Raw genomic sequence first — 27,154 nt, forward strand, 5'->3', positions numbered from 1 at the left:
ATAGTCACTTTAACTATACATTCATGTACATACTACCTCAATTGGCCTGACCAACCAGGTGCTCCCGCACATTGGCTAACCGGGCTATCTGCATTGTGTCCCGCCACCCACCACCCGCCAACCCCTCTTTACGCTACCGTTACTCTCCGTTCATCATATATGCATAGTCACTTTAACCATATCTACATGTACATACTACCTCAATCAGCCTGACTAACCGGTGTCTGTATGTAGCCTCGCTACTGTATATAGCCTCGCTACTGTTTTTCACTGTCTTTTTACTGTTTTATTTCTTTACTTACCTGTTGTTCACCTAATACCTTTTTTGCACTATTGGTTATAGCCTGTAAGTAAGCATTTCACTGTAAAGTCTACACCTGTTGTATTCGGCGCACGTGACAAATAAACTTTGATTTGGGGTCACCACATTCCAAAAAGTGTAGATATGTGACTGTATCAACATTATAAAACGACAGAGAGTGTTTATCACAGTCTAGAAACACTCCTACCATAGAGAGATCTTCTCTCACAGGTACTGAGGTTAGAGGGTCAGTATTGACATGGAAACCCTTTCCTTCTTCATAAGAGAGAATCCAGAATCCATAATGAGGTGTTACAGGGACTGTAGACGTTCTCTCAGCATTATATCTGGCCACACCAACATACCATGACAGTTGCCCACAGTCACCCACTGCTTTATCCACTGTTTCATCCCTCACCTTAACTTCCCCAGTAGTGTTGTTCTGATCTGAAACCCTGATTAGCCAATACATGAGGATGCCTTTGATCGGAAGATTTCATAGTTTCTTTTTCTTTGATGTACTGAGCTGTCTTTCCTTCTTGAGTCACTCTAATAGCACTGTGAGCAGTTTTCTCATCCATAGTAATGTTCTCTGAGGGAAGAGAATATGGTTTTATTTATTGACATCCAACATTAAGATATGTTAGTAGTGTGATCTAGGACTATGTAATAATTATCTTAAAGGGATAGTTTTGGATTTTGGCAATTAGGACCTTTTATCTAGCTGTTCCTGTACACTTTCAGTCATTGCGCTAACGCTACTTAGCATTAGCTTGCGAAACTTCCTCAAACTTCTTTCATACTGGAAGGAGACATTAAAATGGTATCTGACTCTGGCGAAGTCAATAAAGGGCCTCATTGCCAAAATCACTATCCCTTTAAAAGGGAAGTAATCAACATGATTGCATGGCCAATCAACAAAATTATTAGTTTTTTGGGAGGACTTTTAGTGGTTCTGGACCGGTTCCGACAGACATTTGGTGTACAAAGCTCTCTGTGAATGTCGTAGGGTACCATATCTTAAGGCGTCAGCATGCTTACGTTTGAACCAAATGAGTGTCCTCGTATACTCTCTTAAAAACCATTTTGAGACGTCGTAGCCAGTATACACTTCCTCAAAATAGTCAGAATTAATCTAAGATGACTCATTAAATCTGTCATTACATTTCAAGTTTTTGCAGAGGAGATCTTAGTCGTACAATACATCTAAGTAAGATTACATGAAAATGAGTCGTCTCTCCTTCTTCTTTGAGGTTTAACGGCAGTTGGCATCCAATAAATGTAGCATTACCGCCACCTACTAGACTGGAGTACAACTCCCTTATACTTTGCTTGAAAAAAAATAAAAATAAACAAATACCCTACTGTACCATCAACACTACACTCAAGTGCGAATTTAGTTATTGCACACGCGCACTTCAGAGTAGGCATTAACTAACGCTAACGGAAATATGCAAATAAATGCTAGAACGCGCCAATAGGATCTCACTAGCTCTGCTTGGCTCTACCCACCTCCTTGCTTGTTCTGCCCACTATGATTCATTGCTCCCATTGCAAACGACAGGCTCTGCTCTATTTTGAGTTAGTTATAAAAAATATTTGCCTATAGTGCAAGAAAGCCCCATCTCTGCTCTCCGTTCCCACTCTTCCAGCTGAGCTGACTTGAATGTCAGGTTTCAGACCCCATATTTGCGCATAGGGAGGGACGTATCACATTTTCTGGCCTATCCAGTCATATGAACAATTTCCTGTGTCTGTGAAACAGTTGAATTACAGTGTACATCAAGGATATATGTCCTATGTCTGTGAAACTCACAGCTGTGCTTGCAATATGTTTATGAAACGAGAGAATCTTGCGAATGCAACAGTACAAGTTTCATCTCGCTGTGATATTCTCAGCTGGATTTAGAGATCTAAACATGAACATTTCATGGAATTGAACTAAGATCACTTTCTCTTGGCAACAGACAGATGAAATCACTTTGTGCTTAAGAAGGATCCAGCCCTTTTTTTCAATTTTCATCTGAAATGACATACCCAAATCTAACTGCCTGTAGCTCAGGCCCTGAAGCAAGGATATGCATATTCTTGGTACCATTTGAAAGGAAACCCTTTGAAGTTTGTGGACATGTGAAAGAAATGTAGGAGAACACAATAGATCTGGTAAAAGATAATGCGAAGAAAAAAACAACTGTTCATTTGTATTTTATTTGTACAATCATCTTTGAAATGCAAGAGAAAGGCAATAATGTATTATTCCAGCCCAGGTGCAATTTAGATTTTGGCCACTAGATGGAAGCAGTGTATGTGCAAAGTTTTAGACTGATCCAATAAACCATTGCATTTCTGCTCAAAATGTTGTATCAAGACTGCCCAAATGTGCCTAATTTGTTTATTAATAACTTTTCATGTTCAAAAATGTGCACTCTCCTCAAACAATAGAATGGTATTCTTTCACTGTATTAGCTACTGTAAATTGGACAGTGCAGTTTGATGAACAAGAATTTAAGCTTTTTGCCAATATCAGATATGTCTATGTCTTGGGAATTGTTCTTGTTCCTGACAACCTCATGCTAATCGCATTAGCCTTCGTTAGCTCAACCGTCCCGTGGAAGGGACACCAATCCTGAAGAAGTAAAGCTGAAGTTGTAACGAGTCTGCACACATTTGAATGGTCTGTGCGCTACTCAGTGGGCGTTTAGTAAAACAAAATCTGTAGGCAGACTGTCTAAGTATGATCATATTTATTTTACAGTTATAAGAGATGTGAAATCTTATACTAAGTCATTTATATTTTGATTGTTACTATATTTAGAAAGCATTTCAGTCATTTCAAGCTCTATTTCCCCACTTTTGTTGGATAGGAAAATCTTTTCATATTTCCATAATATTTGTACTATGTCCTCAAAAGTGAGTACACAATTTATAGAAATGTTTACCAGAAAGGAGTTCCAGACGTTTCTAAAACTATGCAACATTACCAGTTTTTGTTTATGGCCACTTCATGAAAAATAATTACATTTGGGTATGTCTATTTAGGCGGAAATCAATATTCAGCCCTATTATTCAACTGCAGTAGAAACAATAACCAAGCGGGCTCCCCACTCCTGGTTCAGTAAAAAGCTGAGGAATGGGGCTGGAGAAATTTAACCACTCTCAAATTCATAAGCAGAGCTGTACGAATGCAAGGATTGACCATCCATGATATCAAAATTCTACTTTTAACAATGTTTTTTTCTTCTTTGTTTATAAACATTGTAGTAAAAACAAGCTGTATATTTGGGGTTCTGATGGGGTATGACAGTTGAACTAAGCTCATGAGGCATTTATAAGTGATATTCTTCAAATATCTATGGGTACATATCATTAATTTATAAGTCAAAAAATTGAAGTAGCAACTGCTGATTGCCCCATTAATGGTGATTTGGCCACTGCATGCCCCTATCTCTCCCGTATTACCATGGATCACAGTTTATCCTGGCTCGTAGACTAAGGAACCATCTAACATTTAAGTTGAACTTTCCCTAAACGTAAACAAAAACCTGTAACAATTTTTTCATAGATTGTTTTTCCTACCTTTGAATCCTTTCACCTGGCGCTAATCTGCATACAAACAAATACCAAGTAAATGTAAAACGTAGATGTTACAATGAAGATTGTGTAGGAAAATAATGTTAAACATTTTTACATTCGAGATGAATTCCTTCTTTGACGGGTCATTTCTCCTTAGAGTTTTCTGTCCCTAACAGGGCACATTCATAATACACATACTTAGGTAAATATATTGCAAACCAATCTAAGAAATTAGGCATGATTATCAATGTTATGCCATCAGTAATATTCATTAATTACCTTAAAGTATTTTTGTCTCTGTTGAGTGAAAATTCAAGACAGTGTAAAAATATGAATAAATTGTTAAACCAGAGTCAAATCTCAATTTGAGATATTCGACTTAGAAATTTGAGTTCGAGTCATATGAGAATATCTCCCACAAGAATGTATCCAGAATGAAACAGTTAGCTTACCTGATTTACTCTGTACAAGCTTAATTTGATCTGAAAAACAAAGCCACAAACAAAATCATGTTAATATAAAATCAATCATGTTTTATGTTACAACGTGTCACATCTAATTTCATCACACTGATGAGATTTCACATATTTACAATCTGTATGGTTTTTAATTTTCTGTGATGAAAACAGCGTGCAAGACCCTGAAAGATAACAAGAACGACTGTTGAAAGGTTTTCCAAAAAAAATCTTTGTTTACAAATCTCTATACAGTAATGTTATTATCATTGACATATATTGATGTTAATGACAAGAATGTGTTTCATACCTAGATGTTTGAGCAGAATGCAGACCACAGTTGACAGAGCACAGAGAAGGAGCAGAGACGGGACCAAAGTCACAATGAAAGCTTCTTTCCAGGCTCCTGCACACAGATATTCAACATGGACCAAATTCTTGTAAAAGCCTTGTAAAACACAGATGGGCTTCCTAAGCATGTTCACCTCAGTTTTGTGGGGGTGAGTGGATATTTGGATACAGTGTCTATAGAACATAGTCATTGCATAAGTATTCACCCCCTTTGTTTAGGCAAGCCTAACTGAGTTCAAAAGCAACATTTAGCTTAACCAATCACATAATAAGTTAGACGCTCTGTGTGAAATAACAGGGGTGTCATGATTTTTCATACAAACATCGGTAAGGTCCCTCAGTCAAATATTGAATTTCAAGCACAGATTCAACTACAAAGGCCAGAGAGCTTTTCAAAAGCCTCGTTAAGAAGGGCAGTGATTGGTAGATGGGCAACAATAACAAATCAGACATTGAACATATCTGCATGGTCAAGCTAATAATTATGCTGTGGATGATGTATTAAACCACCCAGACACATCAAATACGCAGTCATCCTTCTGACCTGAGCTGCAGAACAGAAAGAAAACTCCTTAGGGATGTCACCATGAGGCCATTGGTGATTTTAAAACAGCTACAGAGTTCAATGGCTGTGATGGGAGAAAACTGAGGATGGATCAACAACATCGTAGTGACTCCACAACAATGACCTAAATGACAGAGTGAAAAGAAGAATACAAATATACAGAATTTAAAAAAAATCCCAAACCTGCAAATGTATGGAACAAGGCACTCATGTAATACTGAAAAAAAACACAGCTAATGAATACACTACAGGGCTCAATGCAAAGCCTTGTTTGGAGTAAATCCAACACATCACTGAAAAACTGCCTCCTTACTTTCAAGCATGGAGGTGGCTGCTTCATGGTATGGAATGCTTGACATCGGCAAAGTCTGGGGAGTTTTTCAGGATGAAAATAAATGTGATGGAGCTAAGCACAGCCAAAAATCATAGAGGAAAACCTGCTTCAGTATGCTTTACACCAGACACTGGGAGAGGAATTCAGCTTTCAAATATTCCCTACAACACAAAGCCAAATCTACAATGGAGTAGCTTACCAAGAAGACAATGAATGTTCCTGAGAGGCTAAGTTACAGTTTTGACTTAAATCTGCATGATAATTTATGGCAAGACTTGAAAATTGCTGTCTAGCCATGATCCCCAACACCTTGACAGAGCTTGAAGAATTTTGAAAAGAATAATGGGCAAATATTGCACAATACAGGTGTGCAAAGCTCTTATGCGACTTACCCAAAAAGACTCAAAGCTGTAATCATTGCTCCTCCCTTCCTATAGGCAGTAACTTAAACAGGATGTACCCGTGACAAGGACTATTCAACACCGGTCTGACCAATCGGAATCCACGCTTCAAAATTGTTTTGATCACATGGACTGGGACATGTTCCGGGTAGCCTATAGATAATATTGATCTATACGCTGATTCGGTGAGTGAGTTTATAAGGAAGTGCATAGGCGATGTTGTACTCACTGTGACTATTAAAACCTACCCTAACCAGAAACCATGGATAGATGGTGGCATTCACGCAAAACTGAAAGTGCGAACCACCGCATTTAACCATGGAAAGTTGACTGGGAATATGACCGAATGCAAACAGTGTAGTTATTCCCTCCGCAAGGCAATCAAACAAGAGTATAGAGACAGTGGAGTCGCAATTCAATGGCTCAGACGTGAGATGTATGTGGCAGGGTCTATAGACAATCACGGACTGCAAAAAGAAAACCAGCCACGTCATTGACAACAACGTCTTGCTTCCAGACAAACTGAACACCTTCTTTGCCCGCTTTGAGGATAATACAGTGCCACCTACGTGGCCCGCTACCAAGGACTGTGGGCTCTCCTTCTCTGTGGCCAACGTGAGTAAAACATTTAAACGTGTTAACCCTCGCAAGACTGCCGGCCCAGACGGCGGCCGCGTCCTCAGAGAATGCGCAGACCAGCTGGCTGGTGTGTTTACGAACATATTCAATCTCTCCCTATCCCAGTCTGCTGTCCCCACATGCTTCAAGATGGCCACCATTGTTCCAATTCCCAAGAAGGCAAAGATAACTGAACTAAATTACTATCGCCCCGTTGAACTCACTTCTGTCATCATGAAGTCCTTTGAGAGACAAGTCAAGGATCCTATAACCTCCACCTTACCTGTCACCCTAGACCCACTTCAATTTGCGAACCGCCCCAATAGGCCCACAGATGACGCAATCGCCATCACACTTCACACTGCACACTGCCCTATCCCACCTGGACAAGAGAAATACCTGTTCATTGACTATGTCTCAGCATTCAACACCATAGTACCCTCCAAGCTCATCATTAAGCTTGAGGCCCAAGGTCTCAACCCCGCCCTGTGCAATTGGGTCCTGGACTTCCTGACGGGCCGCCCCCCAGGTGGTGAAGATAGGAAACAACATCTCCACTTCGCTGATCCTCAACACTGGGGCCCCACAAGGGTGCGTGCTCAGCCCCCTCCTGTACCCCCTGTTCACCCATGACTGCGTGGCCATGCACGCCTCCAACTCAATCATCAAGTTTGCAGACGACACAACAGTGGTAGGCTTGATTGCCAACAACAATGAGACAGCCTATAGGGAGGAGGCGAGGGCACTCGGAGTGTGGTGTCAGGAAAACAACCTCTCACTCAACATCAACAAAACAAAGGAGATGATCGTGGACTTCAGGAAACAGCAGAAGGAGCACCCCCCATCCACATCGATGGGGGGTGTGGAGAAGTGGAGAAGGTGGAAAGTTACTACCTGCCCTCCTGGACACCTACAGCACCCGATGTCACAGGAAGGCCAAGAATATCATCAAGGACAACAACCACCCGAGCCATTGCCTGTTCACCCCACTACCATCCAGAAGGCATGGTCAGTACAGGTGCATCAAAGCTGGGACCGAGAGACAGAAAAATTGCTAATAAAATTGCTAATATCTCAAGGCCATCCGACTGTTAAACAGCCATCACTAACAGAGTGGGGCTGCTGCCTACATACAGACTTGAAATCACTGTTGTTGGCAATCAGATATATATATATATATATATATATATATATATATATATATATATATATATATATTTTATATATTTTTCTTCGCATATCTTTTTTATATTTCTTTCTAAACCTAAACTTCAAAATACTCTCCTGCAACCCGCCTCACCCAATGTAATGTGTATCTGTTTTTTCAAAAGTATTTTTATTTACCTCGAACAACGCGACTCAAACCAGAGCATACCGGACCTTTTTTTTCTCCATATCCCCAGATTCAAACCGCAAGCTCTGGTCATTTTCACCTGGATCATCGCAGCTAGCTTGCTGCTATCCGAGTGACTACTCCGGCTAACGTCGGTCCCGAAGCAAGCACAAATTAGCCTGGAGCTAGCCCATGCTAGGCCCTTTCTCCCAGATAGCTAAAGAGGCCCATCAGCCACTCCTGGGCTACAATACCCGGACCCCTTCTACTGCCGGTACGGGGCACGGAACCCCACCGAGCCTTCACGACTGGACTACGATGTAATCTGCTCCGGGGGGTACTCAACTGGCCTCTACATCGCGACGTCCCCTGAATGCCCATCTGCTAGCCGCGGCCCGTTAGCTGTCTAGAGCATATTGGACTGTTAGCTGTATAGATCCATCGGCCAATTTCTTGGGCCACTATACCTATTTTGCCAATTGGACTTGGACCCCTCTGCTACTCGGAACCCTACTATCCATCACAACTGGTCTATCGACGTCACCGCACACGGAGGCTAAAACAGACTTTCCTCCATCGAGACGTCTTTCTGGTAGCTTGCTAGCTAGCCCCGGCCTGCTAGCTATCTGAATCGCCATGTCTCCAGCCAGCCCAACCACTCACTGGACCCCTATTGATCACCCGGCTACGCATGCCTCTTCCTAATATAAATATGCCTTGTCCATTACTGTCCTGGTTAGTGATTATTGTCTTATTTCACTGTAGAGGCTCTAGCCCTGCTCAATATGCCTTAACCCACCATTTAGTTCCACCTCCCACATACGCGGTGACATCACCTGGTTTAAACGTCTCTAGAGACAATATCTCTCTTATCATTACTCAATGTCTAGGTTTACCTCCAATGTACTCACATCCTACCATACCTTTGTCTGTACATTATGCCTTGAATCTATTCTATCGCGCTCAGAAACCTGCTTCTTTTACTCTTTGTTCTGAACGTAATAGACGACCAGTTCTGATAGCCTTTAGCCGTACCCTTAACCTACTCCTCTGTTCCTCTGGTAATGTAAAGGTTAATCCAGGCCCTGCAGTGCCTGGCTCCACTCCCCAGGTGCTCTCATTTGTTGACTTCTGTAACCGTAAACGCCTTGGTTTCATGCATGTTAACATTAGAAGCCTCCTCCCTAACTTTGTTTTATTCATGCTTTAGCACACTCTGCCAACCCGGATGTCCTAGCCGTGTCTGAATCCTGCCTTAGGAAGACTACCAAAAACCCTGAATTTTCCATCGCTAACTAGAACATTTTCAAACAAGATGGAACTGCCAAAGGGGGTGGGGTTGCAATCTACTGCAGAGATAGCCTGCAGAGTTCTGTCTTACCATCCAGGTCTGTACCCAAACAATTCGAGCTTTAACTTGTAAAAATCCACCTTTCCAGAAACAAGTCTCTCACCGTTGCTACTTGCTATAGACCACCCTCTGCCCCCAGCTGTGCCCTGGACACCATATGGAATTGATTGCGGTCATCCCCCTCTTCAAAGGGGGAGACACTCTAGACCCAAACTGCTACAGACCTATATCTATCCTACATTGACTTTCTTAGATCTTTGAAAGTCAAGTAAACAAACATATTACCGACCACTTCGAATCCCACCGTACCTTCTCTGCTATGCAATCTGGTTTCAGAGCTGGTCATGGGTGCACCTCAGCCGCGTTCAAGGTCCTAAACGATATCATAACCGCCGTTGATAAGAGACATTACTGTGCAGCCGTATTCATCGACCTGGCTAAGGATTTTGACTCTGTCAATCACAACATTCTTATTGGCAGACTCAACAGCCTTGGTTTCTCAAATGATTGCATCGCCTGGTTCACTCACTACTTCTCTGATAGAGTTCAGTGTGTCAAATCGGAGGGCCTGTTGTCCGGACCTCTGGCAGTCTCTATGGGGGTGCCAACGGGTTCAATTCTTGGGCCGACTCTCTTCTCTGTGTACATCAATGATGTCGCTCTTGCTGTTGGTAATTATTTGATCCACCTCTACGCAGATGACACCATTCTGTATACCTCTGGCCCTTCTTTGGACACTGTGTTAACTAACCTCCAGACGAGCTTCAATGCCATACAACTCTCCTGTGGCCTCCAACTGCTCTTAAATGTAAGTAAAACTAAATGCATGCTCTTCAACCGATCGCTGCCCACACCCGCCCACTCGTCCAGCATCACTACTCTGGACAGTTCTGACTTAGAATATGTGGACAATTACAAATACCTAGGTGTCTGGTTACACTGTAAACTCAACTTACAGACTCACATTAAACATCTCCAATCCAAAATGAAATCTAGAATTGGCTTCCTATTTCACAACAAAGCATCCCTCACTCATGCTGCCAAACACCCTCGTAAAACTGACCATCCTACCTATCCTCGATTTCGGCGATGTCATTTACAAAATAGCCTCCAACACTCTACTGCAACAAATTGGATGCAGTCTATCACAGTGCCATCTGTTTTGTCACCAAAGCCCCATATACTACCCACCACTGCGACCTGTACGCTCTAGTTGGCTGGCCCTCGCTTCATACTCATCGTCAAACCCACTGGCTCCAGGTCATCTACAAGTCTCTGCTAGGTAAAGCCCTGCCTTATCTCAGCTCACTGGTCACCATAGCAGCACCCACCCGTAGCACGCGCTCCAGCAGGTATATCTCACTGGTCAACCCCAAGTCCAATTCTTCCTTTGGCCGCCTCTAATTCCAGCTCTCTCACTGGAACGAACTTCAAAAATCACTAAAGCTGGAGACTCATATCTCCCTCACAAGCTTTAAGCACCAGCTGTCAGAACACCTCACAGATCACTGTACCTGTACATTGCCCATCTGTAAATAGCCCATCCAACTACTCCCCATACTGTATTTATTTATTTATCTTGCTCCTTTGCACCCCAGTATCTCTACTTGCACATTCATCTTCTGCACATTCTACCATTCCAGTGTTTAAATTGCTATATTGTAATTACTTCACCACCATGGCCTATTTATTGCCTTACCTCCCTTATCCTACCTCATTTGCACATGCTGTATATACTTTTTCTACTGTATTATTGATTGTATATTTGTTTATTCCATGTGTAACTCTGTGTTGTTGTATGCGTCGAACTGCTTTGCTTTATCTTGGCCAGGTCGCAGTTGCAAATGAGAACTTGTTCTCAACTAGCCTACCTGGTTAAATAAAGGTGAAAAAAATAATAATAAGTAAACTTCCGACTTCAACTGTGTGTATGCCAGTTAGGCTCTAAACCTGTGGTAAAGCAGATGAATGTGCTTATTTTAAGAAGTTATTTTATCACTTTAGTTGTGATAGAAACTCTATCTAAACATATAGGCCCATGGGCTAGGCTACATGAGGTGTGTGATTATGATTTGAAAGTCTTAAAATAAACTAGGCGCTGTTTCTTGCCTTCAGCTGAACATGCATGTGTTAAAGGGGAATTAAAGGACAGCTACACTAAGTTTCTTAGATTTTTCCCATATCTCAAAAGTGGTCCACTGATATAGTTAAAGCATTGTTGTGAACATAGAAAAACAAATTGTTTTTTTTCTGTTAAAAAAGTGTGAAAAAACTGGGGAACATGGAAAAACAAAACAGAGAAATGAATAATATGTATTTTTTTTAATGGATTTTAAAAGGCACTTTAGTTCACGTGTCATCCTGCAGCATAGCATTTTGAGGAAAGTTGAAGTCCGGGAAAGAGGTTGGGCCATCCTTAAAATGTTTTAGAGTAATATGTATGCCATTTAACAGATGCTTTTATCCAAAGCCATATGAAAGAACTGGGACATTTTCAGCTTCCAAGAGTTGTGTACAGATCGTTGCGACGTGCATCATCATGCTGAAACAAGGTGATGGCGGCGGATGAATGGCACGACAATGTGCCTCAGGATCTTGTCCCAGTTCCTCCATGGCCTACATACTCACCAGACATGTCACCCATCGAGCAAGTTTAGGATACTCTTGGTCGATAACAGGGTGTTCCAGTTCCCGCCAATATCCAGCAACTTCGCACTGCCATTGTGCCATTGAAGAGGAGTGGGACAACAGGCCACAATCAACAGCCTGATCAACTCTATGCGAAGGAGATGTCGCGCTGCATGAGGCAAATGGTGGTCACACCCGATACTGACAGATTTTCTGATCCATGCCCCTACGTTTTTTTTAAGATATATGACTAACAGATGCATATCTGTATTCCAGTCATGTGAAATCCATAGATTAGGACCTAATGAATGTATTTCAATTGACTTATTTCCTGATATGAACTGTAACTAAGTAAAATCTTTGAAATTGTTGCATTTATATTTTTGTTCAGAACATTCAAACATTCAACAACAAAACTTTATCAACAGATTAGTCATTTATTAATTGGGACAACATTTTAACAGAATTCAAGAAAACAAAGGATATTGCTAACTTGTACTACAGTAGCTTCACAGTATACATTTATAATCTAGCTACAGATAGAAAAAAAGCTAAAGATTTTTGGTTGATTTTTATAAAACTCGCCAGCTTGTAGTCCTAAAAAATGTGTATAAGTTTTGGTTCGTTCAGCCATTCTTAGGGGGAAAGATTAGGGTTTTGGGATAAATGCAGAAAATAACGTCTGAGGTTAACACAGGCTTAGGAGATGTTATACATTTTGATCTGAGATAACGTTCCTATTAACTGAAGGATATTATGAATTAAGCCTTTGTGTTTTTTCTGATTACATAAATGCTTAAAAAAAAAAATCGAAGTGACGTTAGCTGATGAAGATTAGCTCCTAAACCTGTGTTTACCACAGACCTTATTTTCAACGTTTATCCAAAAACCCTACCAAAACTCCATTCATTTTCCCATAGGGTTTGTTCAACAAACCATGGCGGAGTATTGCCTACCAAAAGATGCCATTACTAGTGCTCTTTTTCTTGTGGCGTCTGAAAACTTTTGGAGAAAAAGATACACAAAGTTACAACTTGGTATCACTGAATAACACAAAATGTGTATAATGCATGTCTCATTTGACATGAATTTCACCTGCATCTCAGACCCTTTTCACACTATCGTGCTGGCCCAACCTATACTAACCAGGCCAGTGCAGTACAGCTCGACTTGGCTCACTGGTGCGAAAGGGGTTTTGGTATGCATTCAATTTATTTTAATTGGGGTTTTGTCACATCGTCCCGGGCTGAGCACAGGAAAGTAGTTTGATGTCTTCACATCAGTAAAAGTGTAAAGAAGTGACTCTGTAACAACATTATAAAAAGACAGAGTGTGTCTGTCACAGTCTAGAAACACTCCCACAATAGTGAGCTCTTCCACAGTTATTGGTGGTTGAGGGTCAGTATTGACATGGAAACCTTTTTCTTTATCAAAACAAAGAATCCAAAATCCATTCTGTGGAGTTAAAGGAACATTACATCTTCTCTCAACATTTTCACTGGCCACACCAACATACCATGACCGTTTTTCTGTTGATTGATCCTTTACCTTCACTTCCCAATAGTGTTGTCCTGAACTGAAACTCTCTTTAGAAAATACATGGAGATGCATTCTAATAGAGGCGTTTTCTGTATCTTTTTCTTTCATGTAATGAGCCCGCTGCTTTTGTTGAGTGACTCTAATAGCAGGGTGCGCAGTCTTTTCATCCAGAATGATGTTCTCTGAGGGAACTAGAAAGACAAGATTTCTTTCATTCACACAATATGATGGGATTGATTGGTAAGGATTTCAGATAATGTGGACCTTCAGGTAAACTGCCAAAATAAAGAAACACTTGAGTAAATTAGATTTCAGGTGTCTCTGTTATGGTGTGAGGTGCTTTTTCCTGGCATGGTTTAGGTCCACTTAACCCCTTAGAGTGCCAGGTATATGCCAATAACTACACATCCATTCTGAGTGATCACCTTCAACCTATGCTGAAGCATTTCTATCCTGATGGGAGGGGTCTCTTACAGAATGACACTTCCCTCATAGGGCACGAGTGGTCACAATGGTTTGATAATCATGAAAACAATGTAAACCATATGCCATGGCCATCTCAGTCACCAGATCTCAACTCAATTGAACACTTATGGGTGATTCTGGAGCAGCGCCTGAGACAGTGTTTTCCACCACCATCAATAAGAGAGCTCCAGACACTTATAGAATCTGTGTTAATGCGTAATGAAGCTGTCCTGGCAGCTTGTTGTGGCCTAACGCCCTATTAAGACACTTTGTTGGTTTCCTGTATTTAGGCTGTTACCTGTATATCGTAATAATCTAATGAACACACAATTTTTTATTTACCTTTGAATCCTTTCACCTGGTGCCAATCTGCATTTAAAAAAGTGAATTGTGAGTGTCCTGAATATCAATTTCCAAAAATTGAATAAATTATAAATGGTTTAATGCACTCCAACATGTCAGCAGACTTAGTTTTATGAACACTGTAAATTATACAATAAAGAGGGTAATGCATTTTCCCCCCAGTATAACTTTACCTTTCAGATTAACTTCTTTACCAGATGCTATGTGTTCGGTAGGAGTCTTCACAGTGTTTTCTGCTCCTAACAGAACACATTTTGGTCATTATATTGCACTTCATTATCATACATATTCTATTGATACAAAACTAGGCTACTACATTATTATCCAAGTTATAATAATACATCATATACTGTATTTCATGATAGTGAACATTACCTTCAATGGAGTTGTTGGTCTCTGCTGAATGGAAAAAGTGAAAGTTATTGTAAAAAGGTGAATGTGGAACTGGGACAGTCAAATCCCATTGCGATTATGTGAAATTATCATCAAATTATACAATTAAAAGGGTAATATATTTGTTCTCCTATTACTTTACCTTCCAGATGAACTTCTTTTCCAGCTGCTCTCTGTTCAGTAGGTGTCGGCACTGAGTTTTCTGCCCCTAACGGAGCACATTTAGGTAATATTGATATTCATCAGTTTACTACGTTATCAAAATTATATTATATCATATACAATATATCATGAGTGAACATTACATTCAATTAGGTTTTTTGTCTCTGTTGAATGGAAAAGGTGAAAGTTATCGTAAAAAGGTGAATGTGGAACTGGGACAGCCAAATCCTATTGTGAATATTACATTTATATTCACGTCATTTAGCAGACGCTATTATCCAGAGCGACTTACAAATTGGTGCATTCACCTTATGATATCCAGTGGAACAACCACTTTACAATAGTACATCTATATCTTTTTTGGGGGGGAGGGTAGGGGGGAGGGTTAGAAGGATTACTTAATCCTATCCCAGGTAAATGATCAATGGCAAATGATCATCAAATTATACAGTTAAGAAGGTAATTCATTTTTAAAAATGTTACTTTACCTTCCAGATGAACTTCTTTTCCAGCTGCTCTCTGGTCAGTAGGTGTCGGCACTGTGTTTTCTGCCCCTAACGGAGCACATTTAAGTAATATTGATATTCATCAAGTTACTACATTATCAAAATTATATTATATCATATACAGTATATCATGAGTGAACATTACCTTCAATTAGTTTTTTTGTCTCTGTTGAATGGAAAAGGTGAAAGTTATTGTAAAAAGGTGAATTGTGGAACAGGGACAGTCAAATCCTATTGAGATATCTGCATATCAGGCTTCGTGTCAATGGAAAGGTTTTCTCAAAAATAAGTTAGTTGCATGTATATTATGATAGCCTTTCACCCAGAGATCAAAATGAAACAATTACCTGCTGGCCTCTGTCCCAGCTCAGTTTGATCTGAAATATAGAGACACAATTGTTAAAATAAAATAAACTCATTGTTTATGTTATGTCATAACTCATATTTCATTCTTAGTTTATTTATCAGATGAAATACACTACCTGAACGGTTTCTGGACTTTCGGGATGAAGACCACATGGACCCTTAAATAAAAATAAAAATATTGTTTTGATATTTTATGGACAAAATCTTTTATGACACATTTCTCTGTAGGGTTATTATTACTGTTAAATCTTGCTCTTATAATTAAATCACAAACACTAATATGACTGAATTCCAGATACCTCTTCGTTTCCACAGGATGACAGAGCACAGAGCACGAGATGACCAGAGACAGGATCAACAGGACCAGAGTCACAATGTAGGCTTCTTTAGAGACTCCTGCACACAGAGACTCAACATGGATCAAATGACTCTAAAGCTCTCAAGACATGACATCATCAGAACATCATCACAGTGAAATTAATTAGCAAAAGAAATCTGTAGACACCTCTTCAACATGTTCATCCTCCTCTAAACTAGTGTCTGTGGGATGCGGGAGAGAGGGATCTGATCGTGGGTAGGATGTTTGTGTAGGAGACTAACTCACCAGGTACAGCTGTAGGAGCTGTGTTTATATGTGGCAGAATCCTTCCCGCTCTCTTCGCCTCCTCAGACAGAGAGACTGTACAGGCAAGCCAATCGGAGTATGAGGGAGCGTACAGCAGCCAACTACTGACACTCACCAAGCCCTGGGGATCTGATACAGAAAGATGGGAGGGGAAATCAAAATGTAAACATTGACTTACACAAAGTAGTGTAACAAAGTACACCACAACCCAGGTCAGATTTTTAACCCAAACCACAGGTACAAGAACATTTGTGTCAGCAGAGCAGAGACAGTGTGAGGAAGTACCAAAATGTAATTACCAGAAGTGTTGAGCACTTCTTGTTCATTTCTGATCTCTGTCCCATCTTTGTTTCTCCAGGTGAGTTTAGGTTGTGGTGACCATCCCTCTGATAAACAGGTAACGTTCACCTGACCACCTCCTCCTCTTGCTTCGGCAACAGAGAGAACTGGTTCACTACCTGTTACTAATGGACAGATAAAAGGGGATACGCCACAACTATTAGGACACAGATTGAATGACAGAATAAATTGGAAGAATGCAAGATATGTATTTTACAATGTAATGTTAGATGGTTCCTCGCAAGGTAGTCTATGGGCCAGGAGAAACTGTATTGTATGGTTTGGTTTTATTTTAAACAACCATTACAAACTCCAGCTAACTTTAGCCACTACTAGCTAAAATGCAGTGGGAGTGATAGGGGCATCCAAACAATTCAAATCACTTAAAGGATGGTTTGCCCATTATTTTACATTACACGGATGCCCCTATGACTTCCATATATTTTTTTGGGGGTGCCGGGGGGGGTGTTATATAAGGCTAAAGTCAGCTGAAGTTTGTAGTGGCTGTACCCCTAATGCAATTGTAAACTGAGAGGTGGCAAATGTAACTGCCATTTATTTTTTTACTCTGTGGTACCAAAGACTACTAGGCCTGTATTCAGAAGTATATCAGAGTAGGAGTGCTGATCTAGGATCAGGTGCTTTGGGGGTGACACCACAATACACAGTTTCACCATCAATTTGAGAGATAACCCTTACCATTCACTGTGAGGAAGACACTGGCCTTTTCATACCACTGTTCACTGGTGACTTGGCACACATACTCCCCCATGTCTTCCAGTGTGACTCTCTCCAGTGTCAGGGACACATTCCCTCTTTCCAGCCCCCCAGTTAGAGACACCCTGCCCCTGTACCGTTGGTCCACAGGGGCCTCCTGGATCTTGTGATCTTTGTACAACAGGACAGGACTGTGAAAGTTACTGGAACGATACCAGTCCACCTCCAATGGCTCAGCATTGAAGAGTGGTGAAACTTGACAGAGTAGAGAGACAGAGGAGCCAGACAGGGTCGAGATTGGACCATCAGGGACAGTTAAGGTGAATGTCTCCTGGGCTGGAGAAGGAGAGATGGGGGAGAAAGGGGAGAGAAAGAGATGGTGACTGATTTGTGCTAGACTCCCAGGGCCAGTATCCTGGACACAGATTAAGCATAGTCCTGAACTGGATCTCCATTGAAATTACTTTCTGTGACCAGAAAACTGTTTCCTTTCAGTTACTTATGTAATTAACAGTTTAAACATTCTCACCAGGTTGAGCTGCTGTGATGGGAACTGTGAGAGCAACCAGTATCAGCACCCTCAGACACAACCCTGCATAAAAGATAAAGGACATCAGAATGACATTATCATGATTTAGGTGTTCGGTAGCCTGAGAGAGAGAGAGAAACATTGTAGGTACATACAAAGTATCAAAATACTTGACCAATAAAGTAACAAAAATGTTTATAATGATTATGCCCATGTTGACTCCAATGCTTCCCACAGTTGTATCAAGTTGACTATATGTCCTTTGGGTGGTGGACCATTCTTCATACATACAGGAAACTATTGAGCTTGAAAAACCCAGCAGCGTTGCAGTTCTTGACCCACTTAAACCGGTGCGCCTGGCACCTACTACCATACCCCGTTCAAAGGCACCTAAATATTTTGTCTTGTCCATTCACCCTCTGAATGGCACACACACACACAATCCATGTGTCAATTGTCTCAAGGTGTAAAAATCCTTCTTTAACCCATCTCCTCCACTTAATCTAAACTGATTGAAGTGGATTTAACAAATGACATCAATAAAATAAAATACCTTTCACCTGGATTCACTTGGTCAGTCTGTCATGAAAAGAGCAGATGTTCCTAATGTTTTGTACACTCATGGTCAAATCAGATTCCGCCCCTTTCTCTCAGAAGTGAAGCTATTGGGTTAATTGGCAACCAGGTGAAGGTGATTGAACAGACGGAGCCTGTGAGGCTGAACTTTGGACTTTCAGACATTGGTTTTATCTTTTTACTACTGCTACAGTATATTGATTAACTAGCCACACTAGCACTAGCAACCATTTTAGAAAAGGACACGCACAGTAGTCATTTTAACGGAGTTGAATGGAAGAATATAGAATACATGCCTAATAGTAATAGGCATAATACAACATTACTAGAAATAATACATTTATACAAAATCGAACAAAATGTCCTATTACTATGAAAGGAAAACAACAAATGTAACAAATCCAAATGTAACATTTCTTATAGATGCAATAGACAATAGTGAAGAGTTGGGGGGGTGGGTGAAGAGGTAACTGATAACCTTTCATTTACATTTTAACTAATCTTTTACTGGAGAAGTCATAGAAAATGCATTTGTACCTAAGTGCATGGTGCCTCGATGTCCAACGGTCGTAAACATCAAATGTATCCTCACTTTAGGGATCCTCCGATGATCCTATAGATTCATGACCCTCCAACATACATCCCGTGCATTTCAATTCTACCGTAAGGTGAGAATGCAAATAGAATAGTTAGTTAGCGCGAAAGTCAATTTTCTTTGCCACTCCCTCCCTATATATTTCATTGTCCTTTCACTTTCCCATTTCTTGCAGCAACATGGGTTAATGGTTGACAAAAGGTGACAATCCAGGTCGACACTACGCATCTCAGAAGATTGCTATATCATATTGATGGGATTCCAGAAATGTTAAACACTTATCCAGGTGTTGTGAGATCTGATAATATGTGTAGTGTGACTGTGAAAAAGACGACCTGGAAAGCCATCAAATCGACATGCCCACAAATCATGTAACCACAGGGGAAATAAATCATTGGGGTGTGCCCCATCAAACAATCCCTGTACCTGATTTTTTTTTTTACACTCAAACTCTGAATACCAAATAGACTGTGAAAAAATACACACCAGTGCTGAACAATCTAAATAGATAGAAGGGAAGGCGCCGATAAATAGACAGTTCTGCTCACCTGCCATTGATTTTTTTCAGCCTCATTCAGCCAATGACAACGCGCCACCTTATGAATATACAGTTCATCTTTGCATCAACAGCCACGCCCCTTTCAGCAGGAGAAAGGGCTGAAAATCTTCCCCTAGAAAGGTACATTTCGAAAGCATTCCCCTTGATATTTGTTTTCTATTACATTTTGAATGGCCACTTAGATACTTAAACATATGGAACGCAAATGCATTCTCTAACTTGAACGTTATAGCTATGGACCTTGTTGTGCACAAGTTAGGACACCCGCTAACCAGTTTTGTTTCTTTTCATTTGACTTTATCTGATGCAAGATGTCATCTCGTCGACCTTTTGGTTCGGTAACTAGTTAGCGAGCTACAGTTAGCTAACGTTAGCTTGGCTACCTAGCCAACTAGCTAACGTTAGTTAGTGCAGTCATTTAAAGATAGGCTACGACCAGATGAGGTACTGGCTTACTGTGAAAAGTTGCCCGCTAAACTGATGTAGGTAGAAGAAACAGGCACTGTTGTGACAAATGTTTGAAACCAGCTGGGGTTGTTGGGTTACTCCCTAGCTAAGTCATATGTTTACAAACGTAAGTAATCCACTGACAACATCATGACAGCCTGGTCCAAATCTGTATGAGTTAAACAACATTCCTCAATCATTGTCATGCCAAACCCAATTGGCCATACAAAACATTCAACAATAGCACACAGTGTATTGTGGACCAGGCTAGACTGACAGTATAGTTTAATGAATGTGATACATGAACATAAGACCACGACTTTCTCTTCCTAGCTCTCAGGGGCCCAGCCCACCAGTAAAGCTGTATAAACACCGGGTCGACGGGACAGACGGCAGCGACGCGTCGTCGTACGGGGAGGTCCGCAGTGACATCACGATGAGCTACAAACCCATCGCCCCTGCCCCGTCCGGCTCCAACCACACCCCGCCAGGTTTCTGCCAACTGTCAATCAGTTATTTTGTAACCACGATCATTTCTATTTCTATAGATGCACCCTCTACACTACCCATCTTTGGTTTGGTCTCCACCCAACTTTCTGAACTCTCTACTCTACCACAGTGCAGTGGATTCCATTCAATAGATAAGACTTGTGGTCCTATCCCTGCACCTGCCCAGAGACTAGTCCAGGGAACACACTGCACGTCAACCGCAAGTCTGAGTGTCATATAAACTCAGCAAAAAAAGAAACGTCCCTTTTTCAGGACCCTGTCTTTCAAAGATAATTCGTAAAAAAACAAATAACTTAACAGATCTTTATTGTAAAGGGTTTAAACACTGTTTCCCATGCGTGTTCAATAAACCATAAATAATTAATGAACATGCACCTGTGGAACGGTCGTTAAGACACTAACAGCTTACAGACGGTAGGCAATTCAATTCTCAGTTATGAAAATTTAGGACACTAAAGAGGCCTTTCTACTGACTCTGGGGGGGGGGGGGGGGGGGGGGGGGGAAGAAGATGCCCAGGGTCCCTGCTCATCTGCGTGAACGTGCCTTAGGCATGCTGCAAGGATGCATGAGGACTGCAGATGTGGCCAGGGCAATAAATTGCAATGTCTGTACTGTGAGACGCCTAAGACAGCGCTACAGGGTGACAGGACGGACAGCTGATCGTCCTCGCAGTGGCAGATCACGTGTAACAACACCTGCATAGGATCGGTACATCCGAACATGACACCTGTGGGACAGGTACAGGATGGCAACAACAACTGCTCGAGTTACACCAGGAATGCACAATCCCTCCATCAGTGCTCAGACTGTCCGCAATAGGCTGAGAGAGGCTGGACTGAGGGCTTGTAGTTCTGTTATAAAGCAGGTCCTCACCAGACATCACCGGCAACAACGTCACCTATGGGCACAAACCCACTGTCGCTGGACCAGACAGGACTGGCAAAAAGTGCTCTTCACTGACGAGTTTTGTCTCACCAGGGGTGATGGTCGGATTCGCGTTTATCGTCAAAGGAATGAGCGTTACACCGAGGCCTGTACTCTGGAGCAGGATCGAGGTGGAGGGTCCGTCACGGTCTGGGACGGTGTGTCTCAGCATCATTGGACTGAGCTTGTCATTGCAGGCAATCTCAACACTGTGCGTTACAGGGAAGACATCTTCCTCCCTCATGTGGTACCCTTCCTGCAGGCTCATCCTGACATGACCCTCCAACATGACAATGCCACCATACTGCTCATTCTGTGCGTGATTTCCTGCAAGACAGGAATGTCAGTGTTCTGCCATGGCCAGCGAAGAACCCGGATCTCAATCCCATTGAGCACGTCTGGGAACTGTTGGATCGGAGGGTGAGGACTAGGGCCACCACCCCCCCACCCTTTGTTCAGGGACACATTATTCAATTTCTGTTAGTCACATGTCTGTGGAACTTGTTCAGTTTGTCTGTTGTTGAATCTTGTTATATTCATTCAAATATTTACACGTTAAGTTTGCTGAAAATAAACACAGTTGACAGTGAGTGGACGTTTCTTTTTTTTGCTGAGTTTACTACCAACCGTAATGTAACAATCCCTCTCACCTGAGAATGAATGCACCACGATGCCACGCAGCCTTTCTGCCCCTGCCTCCCATTTTAAAGATGTTAACCAGTCATAGGGCGCTTCAGTGCGTCTGAATTCTCTCTTTCCTCTGCCTAGGCTCCAGTGTGCCCTCGCCCTCACTCCCCTCCTCCTCCAACTTCAGACCGGCGTTCAGTGATTTCGGCCCCCCGTCGATGGGCTTCGTTCAGGTAGGACTGAACAGCCTGATCCTCAGCTCCAACTGCTTTAACTAGTGCCTATGCTATTTTAGAAAGTCATGTTAAATATCATGTGATGTTATTCAGGGTATTATATCAATAGGGTCCAGGTATCACTAACAACAAATACAAAGCAGATGGTCATTACTGGTCAATTTAATTGTACGTTTATTTGCATTTCTGTCGATTCGTCATGGTAATTATCCCCGTATCTCTACTCTGTGTAAAATGATTATATCTTGTTCAGGGTCAATTCGGAGTTCTAGTTGTTTTTGCTCTTTTACAGCATATGACCTTTGTCTCGTATCCCCCCCCCCCCCCCCCCCCCCCTCTCACACACACAGCCAGTGAAAGTGTCTCAGGGCTCAACCTACAGCGAGCTGCTGTCAGTCATCGAGGAGATGAGTCGCGAGATCCGCCCCACCTACGCCGGGAGCAAGAGCGCCATGGAGAGGCTAAAGAGAGGTACTGCAGCCAGCCCGGCTAAACGCCTAGGCCGTAAATATCCTCCCGAAGCATGGATCAAAGGTTGTGGTTATATTGACATAGGATGTTTATCAGTACTCCATAGACGTTACTTTCCTTTTCCCTAACCACAGTGCACATACCCAGCAAGCAGACAGTAAGCACATTAATATTATTGGCATAAACACAGCTATAAGAAATTAACATAAGGCAGTGGGTGAAAGCAATCAGCAACATTGCATGGCAGCAGCAGCACACCTAAATCATTGAAATAAACCAAATGGTATGTTCCAAGGCTTTCTGCATTCAATAAAACCATCAACAAGCTGTCATCCAGTCAATCGTCAAAGTTTAAATCCACCAAGTTCAATTAGCAAAATAAAAGCCAGTCCAATCTGACATTGTCCTTTAAATCCAAAGATTCCTAAATTAAGTTAAATTCATGAAACGTAAATGTTATGCACAAAATGAAAATGGGAAATTCCATGGTAACGGAATTATGCTGCGACTAAGATTTCACTTTAACATGGATACCAAACAAAAACCATCATTTTTGTATGGTTTGTTAAACTTTGAAATCAGTGTTTTTTGTTTGGCATACATTTTAAAGTGAAATATCGGAGTCTCGTCGTAATTCCGTTACTGTGGAATTGCCCCAAATGCAGGACACATCAAAAATAATGAATTAACCACTACTTGGTGATGAAAGGTAGTCATAGTATTTGAGATGGTCAGTCCAGAAATCCCTATTCCAAGGCTTGTAATCCCAAGGAAAATGTTTATCTTATGAATAATTACTGAAGTAAATGCTTTTCAATGAAACAAACATTTAACCCATGCTTCTCACACGACGGCCATTTTGTTCTCTACTCGCATGGTGATCTGGGCTCCTTGGGACGTCCCTACCCTAAACCCTAACCTTAACACATTTCAACTTCACTGAGGTGACAGTCCCAAGGATCCCATTTTTCCCTATTCACATGGCACCAATACTTAGTGACATGATTTTACCAATCAACGAAATGTAACAAACCAAAAAATACCAGAAGGTCAGAAATGATGGCACGTCTTACACAGGTAGGCCTACTTATTCCATATGAGTTTACCTGGAAATACCTGCATTTGAATTCACATTCAGGTTAAATGTGGAAATCTCCACACATGAAGTAAAAGTTATAAATCCCAACTTGTGATGTTGTTGATCTGTCTTCTAGGTATCATTCACGCGAGGGCGCTGGTCAGGGAGTGTCTGGCAGAGACGGAGAGGAGCGCTCGCACATAACCCTTTGCAGAATCCCCCCGTCCCTCGTCTCTGTACAGGCCTCATGTGTCACGTCTTCGTTATCCTGACTGAACTTGTAACCTTCCCTTGTTCCATTCCCTTTTCCATGTAGCCTCTCACGTCGCCTATGGGGTGTGTTCAGAATGTGTAACACATTTTGCAGTTGTAGGACAGTTCGCTCTCAGAACATTCTGTAACTTATATGGGTTTCATAGGCACCACGAGGGCCTGGTAAATATTGTCTGATTCGTGTTGTCCAGTTCAGGTAGATTATTGAAAACTACGCCATAATGAAATGTCTGAGTTTGATACTCAATCTTTCTCTTAGCTGCTATACTGACACCACTTAACCAAAGGTTCAATTACCCATTGTTTTACAGTAAGCAACACTTAAGCCTTGTTCACACTGCAGGCCTTAATGCTCAAATCAGTTTTGTTTTTTCAAATCCGTTTTGCAATACTGACTGTCCAAACAGCAAGTTAAGTGACCAAATCAGAGGTGTGTGTTGACAGCAGTCATTTGCTGACATGGCTGTGCTAGTTGTCATACTAATGAGGGTTGTGTGCGCGCAGTGGTGTTGGTGCTTCCTATCACTCAGAAGTTATGTAGCAAGCGAAGGTGACAATGCCTGCAATGAACATTTCCCAGTTGCTTTGAATGTTCAAAATCATAGTGTAAGAACACTTTAAAAGCCTCAGGTTAAGATACTTTCAAAACAAGTGTTGTTTGGCTAGACACAGCAGTCAACTAACTAGGTAGCTGTTTATCTTTCTAGCACATTCACTCATTTATTTGTAAACGATTAATAAGCTAGTTAGTTGGCACGTTCTTGTCAAACTGTCAAGTGTAGCTAGCAAGCAACAAGATATGCCAAATAAGTTTTTAAAAAACACTTGAGGGCAAATCAATCAGATTTGACCATTCAGACAAGTCTAATGGCCAGGAATCAGATTTGTAGGTGGCTTAAAATATCCTATTCCATGTGCTATTTGACTGTTCAGACTGCAGGAAAAATGTTTTGAATCGGATATGCAAAAAAAAAAATGGATTTGATGTGAACAAGGCTTTACAGGATCTTGAAAATACCCAGTGCTCTGTTCCACATGCTACCACCCTACACACATCAAATCAAACTTTATTTGTCACATGCACTGAATACAACCTTTCTGTGAAATGCTTACATTTCCTGCTGTCATAGTACCCTCTATTTGCTGCATACAGTCAAGCTTTCCTTGCCCTTCATCCTCCACCCAATTAACTATTACCTCCCTATACACCTGAAATCAATTTTGTTAGTATGGTAATTTTGTAAACCCAATTTTTGCAGTTCTGTACTTCAAAAATTGAATAAAATGAAAAGTTTTCCAATTAAAAAAGCGAGTGTTTGTTTCATTTGTATACAGTGCACAGGTTGGTTACACCTTAATTGGGGAGGTAATGTTTGGAGTGCAATGCGTGGGATGATATCAAACACACGATTAACATGTTTGATGCCATTTAGTTTGCTCTGTTCCAGCCATTATTGTGAGCCGTCCTCCCCTCAGCAGCCTCCTGTGATGTAGTGCCTGTAGAAAGTCTACACGCCCTTGAACTTTTCCCATGTTGTCAGTGCCTGTTTCATGCATTTAAAATAAGCATTTTTTTGCCCACATATCTACACCCCATATTCTACACATTTAAGGCACATTTTTGTGTTAAGAAAAATATAATTGGATAAGTCTCCACCCCCGAGTTAATACTTGGTGGAAGCACCTTTGGAAGCAATTACAGCTGTGAGTCTGTTTTGATAGGTCTCTACCAACTTTGCACACCTAGATTTGACAATGTCTGACCATTCTTTACAAAACTGTCCAAGCTCTGGCAAGTTCTCTGGGGAACGTTGGACAGAAATCTTAGTCATGCCACAAATTATTGATTGGATATAGGTCAGTGCTCTGACTGGGCCACTTAAGGACTTGAACTTTTTATTCCTTAGCCACTTCATTGTAGCATTGGCTATGCGCTTCAGGTCGTTGTCATGCTGAAAGGTGAACATCTGTCCCAGTTTAAGCTTTCTTGCAGAGGGCAGCATGTTTTCAAGGACTTTTCTGTGCTCATTTTCTGTTCTATCCTGATAAGTCCCTGACGATGAGAAACATCCCCATAACATGATGCTGCCACCACCATATGTGTTGGGTCTGCGACAAATGTAACACTTTGCATTTAGGCCAAAAAGTTACATTTTAGTTTAGTCAGACCACAAAACCCTTTGCCACAGCTACAATCTCTTGTGTTTTTTTACATACTTCAAGATGGGCTTCTTTGAGTAACGGCTTCCTTCTTGCCACCCTACGATACATGACCAGTCTTGGCCAGAAAAGCCTGTTGCTCTTTCAAAGTTTCCATCGGACTCCAGGTAGCCTCTCTGATCAGTCATCCATATTGGAGGGCAGCCTGATCTAGGCAGGGTCTTGGTGGTGCTATACACCTTTCACTTGTTAATAATCGTCCTGACCATGCTCCATGGGATATTCAAGGCCTCTATTCAAGGTCCCGGAGTTCATTTGAAAGCTCATGGTTGAGTGTTTGCTTTGCAATTCACTACCGCTCAGAGGGAACCTGCAGGAACTGCTAAATTTATCCTGAAATCATGTGAATCACTACAATTTAACACAGGTGGAGGCCAGTTAACTTGGTGTGTGATTTTGAAGGTGATTGGATACACCGGAGCTAATTTAGGATTGCTATTACAAGGGAGGTGGATGCTTATCCAAGCAAGCTATCAGTTCACAATTTTTGATTTTCAAAAATATATTTTTTTCACTTGGAAGTTGTGGGGTAGGATGCGAAGATCACTGGATAAAAAAAAGCATTTTAATTCCAGGCTATAAGGCAACAAAAGGTGAACATTTTAAAAGGGGGTGTAAACTTTCTATAGGGACTGTGTGTGTGTGTGTGGAGATATTGATGAAGGGGGTGAGCGTGCTCACACGTAAACATGGGGTCGCGGGTGGGTACCACTAGGAACACAG

General features: G+C 41.5%; 2 protein-coding genes across 3 annotated transcripts in view; one reads left to right on the plus strand and one right to left on the minus strand.

Annotated features, from left to right (window-relative positions):
* The window catches only part of LOC106602685 (uncharacterized), a 63,238-nt gene extending 43,955 nt beyond the window's left edge, over positions 1-19,283 (minus strand). Inside the window, exons 1-5 of the mRNA XM_082974287.1 lie at positions 19,028-19,283; positions 17,915-17,977; positions 17,368-17,721; positions 16,629-16,793; positions 16,309-16,458 (exon numbers count right to left, since the gene is read on the minus strand). Coding sequence (XP_082830413.1) covers positions 16,309-16,458; positions 16,629-16,793; positions 17,368-17,721; positions 17,915-17,977; positions 19,028-19,067 — 772 coding nt within the window. The 5' untranslated portion in view covers positions 19,068-19,283. The remainder of the gene's footprint in view (positions 1-16,308; positions 16,459-16,628; positions 16,794-17,367; positions 17,722-17,914; positions 17,978-19,027) is intronic.
* The window catches only part of LOC106602686 (cyclin-dependent kinase 2-associated protein 2), a 299,328-nt gene extending 273,809 nt beyond the window's left edge, over positions 1-25,519 (plus strand). Inside the window, exons 1-5 of one of the 2 annotated variants that reach the window (XM_014195469.3) lie at positions 19,742-19,764; positions 20,425-20,582; positions 22,295-22,386; positions 22,740-22,860; positions 24,075-25,519. In XM_014195469.3, the coding sequence (XP_014050944.1) occupies positions 20,528-20,582; positions 22,295-22,386; positions 22,740-22,860; positions 24,075-24,142 (336 nt within the window). In that variant the 5' untranslated portion in view covers positions 19,742-19,764; positions 20,425-20,527 and the 3' untranslated portion in view covers positions 24,143-25,519. Of the gene's footprint in view, positions 1-19,741; positions 19,765-20,424; positions 20,583-22,294; positions 22,387-22,739; positions 22,861-24,074 lie in introns of those variants that run through there. The other variant, XM_082974327.1, reaches the window with a different exon arrangement.
* Positions 25,520-27,154: the final 1,635 nt, after the last annotated feature.

The sequence above is a fragment of the Salmo salar genome, chromosome 04, assembly GCF_965601325.2.
Source record: "Salmo salar chromosome 04, fSalSal1, whole genome shotgun sequence".
Lineage (NCBI taxonomy): Eukaryota > Metazoa > Chordata > Actinopteri > Salmoniformes > Salmonidae > Salmo > Salmo salar.